Raw genomic sequence first — 13,168 nt, forward strand, 5'->3', positions numbered from 1 at the left:
TGAATACATTATAGTGTTTGCAATATTTAATAATTTTTTTTCCTTTTATCATTTGATTTTTTGTTTCTGGAGCAGAGTAATTATTAAAAGTTTTGAAAAAAATATCAATTTATGCCACGTATCATTTGTTATTTTATCAATTTAAACTCTAGACGTTTGTGAATATATCAATTTACATCTTTATGTTACGTTTTGTTTGAAAAAAACCGTATGTGAAACTCATTATTGTACTAATCAAATCTCAAAATCTGTCAAAAAAAAAAAATAAAAGTTTCATAAATAAATTAATTTAAATTTGAGTTATTTTCAAATATAGCAAAATGTATAAAAATATTTTCAAAACATAATAAACTTTCAAATTCTATCTATCAGTGTTTATCAATGACATTGATAGACACTGATGATAGAAGTCTATCAATCTCTATCAATACTTATTATTAATAGATTCTAAAATTTTGTTATGTTTGTAATTATTTTCAACAGCTTTGTATTTCGAAATAAATTTCCACAAAGACTCTTATACATTTATCATTTTCATCGAAAGTCATCTATTCTTTTATACTCTAATCGTTCTATTTTGTAAAATCAATATTTGAAGAAGTCTACCGCGTTTGAGATATTCATAATAAATTATTACCAATATTAGTTCAGTTTAAATGACATCTGTTTGTTTCTGAGGACAAAAGGCCTTGGATTCAAATCCATCCACCCTAAATTATATTCAATAAGGCCTTTTAAAAAAAAAGATTAATTACGTATCTTATCAAAATTTAAGAGTTTAATCAATTTAAATTATAAGTTTTGCCCGGTAGAGATAAATATAAAAGAGAGCGTGAATTGATAAACTTACAAAGAGATAAAATTATCAGTTTGGAATTTCAACTTTGAAAGCATGGGTATAAATTGAAAAAAAAAATAAAAAAAAAAAGGAAGAAGAGAAGAAGAAGAAGAAGAAGAAGAGAGAGACGAGGCAATGGGCCATCTCATCTTACCTTCAGTAGTAATGAAACAAAGGATAAAATACATTATTTCAAACACCAATATTTCACATATGTTCATTGTTATCAATATTTTCAATTTTAGTTTTTTACTTACAAAATTTTCAATCACTAAAAATTAAAAATATACGACACAAAGAACACAATATACTACTAATCTACTATTATTATTTTCCCCTTATCGCCAAATTTTATTAGTCGTTGACTCAATATGGGCGGACTTTGATATAATAAAATTATTGATCATCATCTACTTTATAAAATTCTATTCTTACAAATTGTGTAGCTATATACTTTAACCATAAACACGAAGCCATTAAATCAATCCAAATTAAAGCAACTATACAATAATAAAATAGACCTGAAAAAACAAAAGCCCTCAGCCATAAACAGCAAAGGCAGCATGCAATTATGGCATTTGGGACAATAATAATTTTGAATGTTTAGAGCATGGTGGTCATAGGGTTTTAGCAGTTAAAACCACGGCAAATGGACAAAACGATGATCAAAGCCAAGATAATGAGGATAGCGAACACTATCAATTTTATCTTCATATTTTGGTACCACATCTTCTTCTTTATTTGGTTCCCATTTGTCTGGAATTCTTTAGCCTAACATAAATTCAAACAGTAACTAAGTTCTTCTCATGATGATACAAGTGACATCATGACAACCACTCAAGCAAAAGTATAAAAGTATATGGAGCCAACAACATTGATAAAATAAACAAGACAAGGTTGGAGGTTGGAGGTTGGAGGTTGGAGGTTGGAGGTTGGAGGTTGGAGGTTGGCGGTTGGAGGTTGAAATATACTAACTATAGCAGTTGAAAAGAAAATAGAGACATATATTTAAAAGAATATATGAATTCAAGTGTATAGGCCATCGATTTTACCTTGGAAACATGTTTTCCATCCATAAATTTCTTGTTTAGCTTATATTTTTTAATTGATGTTTTCAAAAATCAAGCCATAAATTTATATGAATGTTGGAAGCTAATAATTTTTTAAAGCTTGTGATGAACACTTAAAATAAATAATCTCCAAATAGAATATTTGAGATGAAATAAAAAAATTTATTTGAAGATTTTAACTCTTTTCCTATGTATTGATAATTTATATTACAATATTTTAGGACTGTCATGAGTATAATTCATACCACAATTTAATACAACAATTTAATTCCTACACTTAATTAATGTGAAACTCTTACTAAATTAACTCCAACATTTTAACTCAAATCCTTTAATTTTTTAACTCTTATAACTCAATTCACATATAACTTATTTATTTAAAACATATTTAATTTTCAACATCCTCCCTTAAACATGTTTTCTGAAAAACTCCAAAGCAAATTTATTAACTTGTTAAACACATTATATTTGTCATTTGATCTTCAGTCTTCACATATTCAACTTGAACTTCCTTTCTTGAAACGAAATCTTGTATCAATGTGTTTGCTACGATCATGGAACACAGGATTCTTTGCTAGAACAATTGTTGACTTATTTTCTACATGGATCACAGTTGGATTATCTTGCTAAATTCCAACCGTCTTTAACAAATTTCTTAACCAAATTGCATGACAGACACTTGTAGCTGCAACAACATATTTTGCCTCAAAGTGGATAATGTCACAATAGGTTGCTTCTTAGAACTCCAAGTAAATGCAGTATTACCAACGAAGAAAACATATCCACTAGTACTCTTTCAATCATCAATATCTTCAACCCAGTCACTATCACAATAACCTTCAAGCTAGCTTGAATTCTTTAGATGAAGAATAAAATAACCTATAGTCAAGTATACCTTTGAGGTAACGAAGAATTCTCTTTACCACTTTCAAATGAGTAGTTGTAGGAGATTCCATAATTCCACTCACCAATCCAATGCTGAAAAGAATATCTGGTCATATGCAAGTCAAATATCTCAAACTCCCAACCAAACTTTTGAAATATAAAAGATCAACATCTCCTTTTTCATATTTGGACAATTTGGTCTCAATTTCAATAAGAGTTGTGACAAGCTTAAAATTTATCATATTGAACTTTTCTATAATTTCTTTAATATATCGTTCTTGAGAGATGAAAATACCTCCATCTGACTGCTTCAGTTAAATGCCTAGATAATAATATGACATTATCTCTATATCTGTCATTTCAAATTCTTGGGCCATTACCTTCTTAAGATCTTCAAACATAAAATTTAAGTCATCCACATACAAACAAACCACCAAAGTATCTTCATAACCATTAGTCTTAATATAAAGAGAATGTTTATAAGGGCACATCAAATACCCATTATCAAGGAAATATATGTGAATTCTGCTATTCCACGTTCTTGGTGCTTGTTTCAATTCGTATAATGTCTTCAATTTTACAACTTTATCCTCTTGGCCTTTCACAATATAACCAAGAGGTTGTTTTAAGTAGACTTCTTCTTCTAGATATCCATTAAAAAATGTTGATTTGATGTCCATCTGAAAGATTTTCCAATTATTTTGAGCAACAAGTGCAATTAAAAACCTTATGGATTCCAAACGAGCAATGAGAGCAAATACTTCATCGTAATCAATGTCTTTTCTTTGAGAATAACCTTTTGCAACTAATCTTGCTTTGTATTCCTCTACTTCTCCCTTTTCATTTCTTTTTATCTTGAACATTCATTTGACACATTCTGCTTTCTTTCTATTTGGAAGAGTGGAAAGTTCTCATGTATCATTCTTTTTTATGGCTTTTATCTCTTCATCCATAGCAATCTTGCATTTGTCATTCTGTGTGAAGCTTCTTCATAATTCAAAGGTTCATTGTCACCAAATAGACAAAAGAGAGAGTGGGGTTATTAAAACTTCAAATTAACTCTTCAGTTTCATCACAAATGTCACTCGTAAAGTTCTCATGCCACGAGGCCTTTCACTTGAACTTACAGATGATGAAGGTGTGTTTTGTTGTGGAGGGATTGGCGATGTTGGTGGTGTTGATAGAGAAGCAATGTCACTTGGCTCGTAATGATCATCAGGAAAAAACAAAAATTTGTAGTCTTTTGGTTTGTCATTCCAATTCCATGGTGCTTCTTCATCAAACACAACATCTCTGCTTACCATCGTCTTCTTTGTAATAGGATTATAAAGCTTGTAGCCTTTTGAGCTTGCATCATAGCCAACAATGAAAAACATGTTTCTCACTTTTATCATCAAGCTACTACACTTTTAATCAGGTGTATGAGCATAAGTCATACATCCAAATACTCTCAAATGAGAAACGGATGGTTTTCTTTCCCTTCATGCTTGTTGAGGAGTTTTGTTCCATAAGATTCTAGTAGGGGAACGATTTGACAAGTACACTACACATTCAACAACATGTGCTCAATTTTTTTTTTTTTGGCATTTTCTTGCTTTTAAACGTGTCTCAAGTCATGTTAAGTATTGTTTGGTTCTTCCTCTCGACAACATCATTTTGTTGAGGAGTAAATGGAACTGTCATAGGTCGATAAATTCCATTTCTGCGTAAACAATTTTGAATCTATTTGAAGTGAATTCACCTCTCCTGTCTGATCTCAAAGCTTTTGTGTAATAATCACTTTCTTTTTCAACAAGAGCTTTAAATCTTTTGAACATGTCAAATACTTCTGGTTCTCCTTAACAAAATAAACCCAAGTTTTTTTGGCTAAAATCATCAATAAATAATTATTCTTCCAAAAGAACTTGGTTTGATCGATCCACAAAGATCAGTGTGAACTAACTCTAATGGTCTCCTTGCTCTCAAATATGATTCTTGTGGAAAACTCTTCTTTGATTGTTTGACGTAAGACAGCCTTCGCAAAATTGATCTAGATGTTTGACATATGGCAACCCTTTTCATCATGTCCTTTCTAGCTAATAGTCTCAAACCATCAAAGTTCAAATGCCCAAATCTCAAGTGCCAAATCCAATTTGGATCTTTCAAATATGAGTTTAAACATTTAGCAACATCAGTTTGAATGTTTAATAATAAAAGCATTCTACTTTTCGTTTAACAATCATATTGTCATGATTATCTCTTATCAAAGGATTATAATCCTTTATTAAAATATTATAGTCTTTCTCTAAGAGTTGTCCCAAACTCAAAATGTTTGTTCTTCATATCAAGCACATAATAAACATTAGAGATAAACTCATGCTTCTCATTCTTTAAATTGATCAAAATTTTACCTTTTCCTTTAACTAGAATTTTTCTAGCATCACCAAATATGATATCGCCACCAACAGATACATCAAGCTCCACAAATATTGATTTACTTCCACACATGTGATTGCTTGCACCACTATCGAGATACCATGCATTGTTTTCACATGTTTTCACACCTTTGTATGTTAGAAGCAATGATGAATCACCCTTTCTTCATCTTTTGTAGCATAATTTGCATTTTCTTCAACTTTATTTCTGCATTCCTAGAAATAATGGCCGAATTTATGACAATTATAACATTCAACCTATCTTTTCTAATACCTCCTGTCATTATTTGATCTTTCTCCATTTAACCTCAAATAATTTTGTCTTCCATGACCTCTCGATGAATTTGAGTTTGAATTGCTCTCATCTAATTTTCTTTGACTGCAGTTTCCTCAACCTTCATCTCTGAAATCACCACGTCCACGATTGTCACCACATCCTCGACCTCGATTGCCTTTTACTAGGTTGTCTTCCTTGTCTTTCAATTTCAACTTTAATTGAAAAAGTTACTTACTCATCTGGTTGTTCTTCTTAAGAAGCTTCTATTCATGGGCTTGTAAAGAACCCATAAGTTGACCAATGGACATTGTACTCAAATCTTTTGATTCTTCAATAGCTACAACGATGAAATTGAATTTTTCATCCAATGAGCGAAGTATCTTTTCTACTACTTGCTCATCACTTATTGTCTCACCATATATCTTTTCATTTCATTTACTACTACTGGCAATCTTGAAGTATAATATGAAACTGATTCAGACTGCTTCATATGCAATGATTCATAATCAACTCTCAATTTTTGAAGGCAAACCTTCTTGACTCGATCTACTCCTTTATACTTATTCTCTAGAATTTGTCATGCTTGATGTACAGCAGTTGCTCTAGAAATTTTCTCAAATTTTGAATCATCAATGGCTTGATGAATGATGGTGAGAGCCTTTTGATCTTTCTTTCTTGTATTTTGTAAAGTTTTTCGTTGAGCTTGACTGAAAGCTACATCACTTTTTGGTTCTTCATAATCATTATTAACAATATCCCACTGATATTTTTAGAAATACAAGTTATTGTAGCATTTTAGATAGAACAATGGAACCAAAACACATGATAATGTGTCAAAACACATGGCTTCTATCATAAATACATAAATATAAGAAAATACAACTTGCACAAATCTCCACCCCTGTTTTACCCTGTTTTTCAGTGTTTTATCGTAGGATTGTAGAAAAAAGAAGAAATAGTGAATCGTAGAGGAACAAGTGCAAAAGCTACGCGATAGGAGCCTTACCTGGCGAATAACATCTCTAGGTGAAGAACCACATCATCACGCGATCGGGATTCACTAGCAAACAAGAATGGTAGTTGGAGTTGATGTGACTTGACAAAGGCTGCAATCGGCATTGACATGATCAAAAGAATAGAAGTTTTCCGCCAAAAGTAGTCTATAAAGGCCTCCATCCCTACCAAGTAACCGGGTCTGGCCTGAATGGGCCAAAACCTAGAAAACTCCATTGGAGTCGGCGGAAAGGACTAGCCTTTACGCCTTCTAGAAAAGATTTTCACCCTCTTCTCCAGTCAATCTAGTAGGTGAGAGCTCAGAGAGAGATTAGAAAGAGAACTATCATCTCTCCCCTCCCCCCAACTTGTAAAAGAGCCAATGAATGCTTAGGCATTCTACAGCTCGACTGTCATTTCTTTACTAACAATTTTTTTTATTCCATTGTAATGTATTGTTCTTTATATTGTATAGTGGCTGAAGGCCTACATTCTTTAATATATTGCATATTTATTCCCTTTCAATACATCATTCCTTTACTTTTCATTTGTTAAAGTGTTATAAATAGTTTAGGCTTGTGATAAGTTATTGATAAGAAGCCTAGCTTATAGGATTTATCGTGTTAGTTGCGCTTTAGTCCATCGTTTGGCCAGCGTTTATCGTCAACTACTCAAGAGAGCAAGTAGCAAGGATATAGCTAGCGCGCTTAAAGAGGAGTTTGGAGATAAACTCCACCTTGGCAATTAAACCTCCATTACTTGTATCCCAAAATGAAAACAAGTGTGGTGACTTGGCGCCGAGAGGTTGCCACCCTTAGAAGAGAGGTAATATAAGTCTTATAAGTAGTAACTTCTAAATAGCTATCGCTTAACTAAGCATTATCTTTGCATCCCGGGAGGTGAGCAAGTGTGGCGTTCAAGGCATTGAGAGGTGTTCGCCTTAATTAGAAGGTAGTTAATTGATCTCTCTATCGCATCAAGGTTACCGCATGGCTTAATCGTCTAACAACGCGGAAACATTCCTTCACTTTTAATTTCCTTAATACAAGTTAGTTCATTCCTCATCTTCTCATCATTCTTACCACCTTTTACAGAAGCTATAAGATATTAGGATTAGCACCTAGACACACATTTACTTTATACTGTATCGATATTGTATACTGCCTAGATGAAGAAGTGAGCTTTATAACTAAGATCTGATAGCAATTCCCTATTTCGACCCTGGCTTACCCAGGAAAACTATCGATTCATTACACTTTGGGCAAGCAATAAGAAAACTTGTACTCAACGAGGATTTAGTAACTACGCGAGTACAAAAGCTTGTACCTTTTACTACATATGACCTAGAGACATAGTGAACATCTTCCATGCAGTGACCATGACTCGTCGCATAGAGAGGTTTGCGATATGAATTTAACTTACATATCTCACCTGCACAAATCTATGCAATAAGATTATAAAGGAAACACAACACTAAATCCCTGAATCAACTCTAGATTCTAACAAGCACCCACACATCTGTGAACCAAGTAGAGCTTTCATTCGATTACACCAACTATTATAATTTTCTTTCATAAGTCGAGATACTTGGAAGGAAACTAAATTGTTGTTTGCCATTTACAAAAAATAATTTTTTTTAAACTCCAAACTCAAGCTCTAATACCACTTTGTTGGAAGCGTGGGACGAACACCCCAAATAAATAATTATCAAATAAAATATTTGAGAGCAAATTAAAAAAAAAAAAAAAAAAAAAAACCTACGGGAAGACTTTAACTATTTTTGTGTATTCTACTTCACATTTGGACGATATAGATTACAATATTTCAATCTTATTTATATGATTGTCATGAGCATCTACTTCGTACCACAATTAAACACAACAGTTTAAATCGTACACTTAATATGAAACTCTTACTAAATTAATTCTAACATTTTAACTCACATCCTTTAACTTTTTTCAACTCTCATAAATTAATTCACATATAACTTATTTATTTAAAACATGTTTTTCAATAAAACTAAGCTAAGATTTAAAAACCAGCAAAATGCAGTTAAAAATTTATGACATTGGTTAAAAATGGAAGTGTTTCTTACAAATGTGTGAAAACTACTCTGCAGAATTGAGAATTTAAGGAGAAACAAACATACCTTTTAGAACTTAAAAGCCAAAAAAACAAAATCCTCCAATAACCGATACAAATATTTAGAAGCATTGGCAAATTTGGCTTTACGCATTTAATTTTAACTTCAACTGTATGTAAAATTTTTAAGAGACTAACCTGTGAACGAAGATTCTCGGTCTTATCTACCAAGTCTTCGATCTTAGTACCTCGTTCCAAAATCTGTAAGAAATGAAGCAATCCACTGCGAATTTGTATCATATAAACATTACAACAATGCATAAACTGATCAGAATCTACCGTTCCCCTTTTTACCTTGTCAATGTTCTCTATCATTACAGCTTTTACATCAGAAACCTGAGCCTTCACTTGCATTAGCTTACTGCTTTCTTCAGGATGATCTACACAGTATTGCATATGACCCTTCATTTTAGGTCTGCATGCAACATAACATTATTATTGTTTAATAAGTCATGTAACTTTGATTTCCATTATGATCCAAAAGCACATCTAAAATAGGCAAGTGATCATGACAATATGTGTTACCCAAATTCCTTGTTCAGACTCTTGGCAACAGCAACTGATGCTTTTCCTCCACCATATGTTCTATCGAAGTTTTCTTTTATTCGCTCAAGACACGCCATTGGAACTTGTCTTCCTGCAGCCTCAACTGCAACTACACAATATGCTGTAGCACCAAATTAAACAAGAAACAGTAATTATTTTAGAACTTAAAGTATGTAAATGTAGAACCATTGTAGGTGACAAATTTTTTCACACAATAGGATAGAAGTACACAGCATCAACAATATTAAAGCCATATGCTTAAACCAACCAAACCAGCGGTAGCTAATAAATCTTTTACAAAACATAGAGATATTGAACGGGATCTAAATTTAGGAATGTCACTCAAAGCATTAATATTCAAAACCAATAAATTATAATATAAATCTAGTTGTGTGTTTGCCTATTACTCTGGTCCAGTCCCCCAAAAATCAGGGTCAATCAAAGGAACCAATTTTATTGGATCTCTTTTCTAAGTGAAATTTCCATAAAGGCCCAAATATGTGGACCGTACCACTAGGTTTTCATATTAAAACATCACAGCGACCAGTCTGACCACACTTACCCAGAAACTTGAGAGTGATAGCAGTGAGAAAAAGAAAAAACAAATACAGAAAAGGAGGATTTCGTACAATAACGTATTTTGAGCAATTTTGGAGATCGATTTGGTACGGTTGAGATAAAATTTTGACGGTGTTCTTGACTTTAGTATTTTCAATCTGAGTAGAGGTTCCCTTTGTACAACTACCGCCAAATTACAACAGTGGATGATTGACGTCACTTTTGAGTAGTGTTTTTAAAATTTGTTATCAGGAGATATAAAATATAACCATTTCAGATCTATCATTGATATATATATCTCGTGGTTAGGGAAAATTTGTTGTTGCCTAGTATTAATTACAGTGGAAACTTTTACTCTGCCCTTGTCTTTTTCGTCGTCACCTTGAAAATGTTTTTCCATATTAAATTTTCATGTCTCATATTTGTCTATTATTATTGTCTCAAGCGAATTAATTTTGCATAGGGTTCACACAAAAGGAAATAATTGGTCCTATGAATATAGTCTTTGTTCCAACATAATTGCCCTGGTCCAATGTTAGATCCTCAACACTCAATTTGTCCAAATATTCTGAGACCAACCATCAAGAGTTCTTGTTCACAAATCAAACAACACATGACAATATTTAATTAATTGACAGCAACCTCAAAAACTTCTTCAGGCTCATAAATATTAAAATATATATATACACGATCATGGGAATAAAAGCAGAGGTTATTGTCAGTTGACTCAGTTTCCTCAGCTATTAAACATATCAACGATCAAATCGTCAAAGAAATAACCACTCAACCCTCAATCCGCATCCATAATCATATGAATCGGTGAAACAAAAACAATCTAGAACAGAAATTAAAAAGACGAACAGTGAAGGAAACATACTGAATCCATCGTTGAGAAGGTAATTGAAAGTATGGCCATCGCAGGTATAAGTGAACCTGTTGTTCGAAGCAGGAAGTCGTTGGAGGCATTGAAAAGCGATATTAGTGAAGTTACCGGTGAAATCGGAGTGCTCGGCGAGAATCACAGTTCCTCGAGCAACGAAACTGTAAATCAAAGATTTCTGCGCCATGATTGAAGAAGCAGAAGAAGTGCGGTTGGAGAGAGAGAATATGGATTGTGAGTTGTTGAGCTGAAATGAAAGGGGAAGTTGAAGAAGAAGAAGAAGAAGAAGAAGAAATGAAACTAGCAATTGGGCGGGGGAAATGAAGTCAATGGAGAAGGAGGGGTTGAATAATGTGTTTGATTTGGCGCGTTCTATTACGGAGTCCGTTCCTTTTTTTCTACGGACATTTTTTAAAATATTTAAATTTGAACCTGACCTGGTCTCTCCTGTCTGCGCTGATTTTTTCCTAACGCTTCTAAACTCATTTTTTCTTTATTTTCTTTCCACGAAGCTTCTAAAGAATTAAATTTTCTTAATGTATATTTCTCCACCTATCCTTAAGAATCATCTTCATATTAAATGCCAATACAAATCTATTTCTCGATATATGTTTATTATTGATAAAGATTGATAAAAGTTTATTAATATTTGTCAGAGTTTTTTTCCTACCTTTGTAAATAGTTGGACATTTTTCTAACGGTACGAATTTTTTAATACAATATTCATTATCGTAATTATTAGTGGTATTTTGTTGCCTACCTTATTATGTTTTGTGGATTTTTTAGAATATAATAGAAATTTCGATTCAACCTTGTCACATATGTGAAAGTACTAATATATCAACAAAACCAGATATATTACATTACATTTATCTTTGTGCAATCAATTTAAAATTTCCATCGTAGTTGGTCGTATTTTTTTTATTGAATTCAAGAGGTAGTAGAAAGATGAGTATAGTTTAATTGTACCAAATATGGAAACTTCTAAAAATCTTTTTACTTAATTGTAATTTAGATTAAAATATTATTTTGATCCTTATCTTTTAAATAAGTATTAAAGTTAGTTTATATACTCTAAAATAAATTTAGGAAAACTTTCCTAAATATAACAAACTACTAAAATATTACAAAGCCCATCAATTTAGCCATTTTTAAAATATTTCAGATTTGCCCTTCCGATCTCTTCCATCTTTCTTTTAGATTTAGGTAACCAAATCTATTTCTTTTTATTCCTGTTTCTTCTTTTTCTTTTTTTTGATTGTATCGTCTTTCTTCTTTTCTTTTTTTAAATAGATGGTGTATAAAGAATCTTAAAAAAAATTGGTTAGACATTTAAACTAGAGTAACAAAAAACTAAAAGATTATGTACAAAGAATATTGAAAAAAATCGTTTTTTTTTCTTTTTTACACATGTGGTGTATAAAAAATATTGAAAAAATTGGTTAGGGATTTAAATTAGAGTAACCAAAATTAAAAAATCGTGTATAAACAATATTGAAAAAAATCGTTTATACCAAAATTTGAAGAAAAAAAGTCGTTTAGATTTGGCTAATCTAAAAGTATACCAAATTTTGAAAAAAAATTTAGATTTGGAACCCCAAATCTGATCGTATAGCCAAATCTAAACGATCCTATAGAAATGTAAACGATCGTGTAGCCAAATCTAAACGATCGTATACCAAAATTTAAAAAAAAAATGGTTTAGATTTGGGGTTGCCAAATCTAAATGATTGTGTAAACAAATCTAAACGATCGTGTACCTAATTAATTAAACGATCGTATACCAAATTGCGTTACCAAATATATTATGCGAATTGTTGACGGGGCATTTTTGGTATTTTAAACGGGAGGCCTCTGGCCTTTTTCCATTTTCGCAATTGTTCTATATAATGTAAATACTTTGTCGCATTTTTATATTTTTGAAAAGACCCCATAAATTTATTCTTTTTAAGTTAATTTATATTCGAAATTGATTAAATATTAATAATACATAAGTATACAGACATGCGTTGCATATCTCAAGACCTTTCTTTTGAAATTATCTATATTTACTTTCTTTCGTAATTATATACATATAGGGGTATTTTAAAAAATATAACAAAGCAGCAAAATATTTACACTATACGGAACAATTTTGAAAAATAAAAAAAACCCACAGGCCTACAATGAAAAATGTCTCGTGATGAATTGAGACCCAACACGCATAATATATTCACCAGTAGAAAAAAGGTCTACGATGACAGTTAAATAATGTCATAGAAAGATTTCGTGACAGTTTTTTGCAGTCATTGATGCGGCAGTCGTGGAAAGTATTTTATGACAGTTTTGTGACAGAGAATAAATGTCACGAATCTATTATTTTATGACAGATTATAACTGTCATTATTTAGATTTGATAACAGATAATAATTGTCATTACTTATATTTATGATAAATAGTAACTGTCATTGTTTATATTTTATAACAGTGAATAAATGTCATTATTAATCTTGTTTGACAGAATTAAATGTCATTATTTATCATTTATGACATTTATTAACTGTCATCATTTCACCTACCATGACT

General features: G+C 31.6%; 1 protein-coding gene across 6 annotated transcripts; it reads right to left on the reverse strand.

The window, feature by feature from the left end:
• Positions 1–1,226: 1,226 nt before the first annotated feature.
• LOC103496978 (vesicle-associated membrane protein 721-like) lies at positions 1,227–10,966 on the reverse strand. 6 transcript variants are annotated; one of them, XM_051084943.1, is made up of 7 exons: positions 10,601–10,966; positions 9,145–9,286; positions 8,914–9,034; positions 8,758–8,820; positions 7,804–7,918; positions 6,491–6,590; positions 1,227–1,609 (listed from the first exon to the last, which is right to left on the reverse strand). In XM_051084943.1, exons 1-7 carry the CDS (start codon positions 10,788–10,790, stop codon positions 1,576–1,578), a joined length of 765 nt encoding a protein of 254 aa, XP_050940900.1. In that variant the 5' UTR covers positions 10,791–10,966; the 3' UTR covers positions 1,227–1,575. The 6 variants fall into 6 exon arrangements, 4 of the variants coding, with proteins under 4 accessions (XP_050940900.1, XP_008457254.1, XP_008457255.1 ...); XM_008459033.2 differs by lacking the exon at positions 7,804–7,918 and having other exon boundaries at positions 1,363–1,609; positions 10,601–10,960; XR_007821045.1 differs by lacking the exon at positions 6,491–6,590 and having other exon boundaries at positions 1,462–1,609; positions 7,804–7,908; positions 10,601–10,959.
• Between the last annotated feature and the right edge of the window lie 2,202 nt (positions 10,967–13,168).

The sequence above is a fragment of the Cucumis melo genome, chromosome 5, assembly GCF_025177605.1.
Source record: "Cucumis melo cultivar AY chromosome 5, USDA_Cmelo_AY_1.0, whole genome shotgun sequence".
NCBI lineage: Eukaryota > Viridiplantae > Streptophyta > Magnoliopsida > Cucurbitales > Cucurbitaceae > Cucumis > Cucumis melo.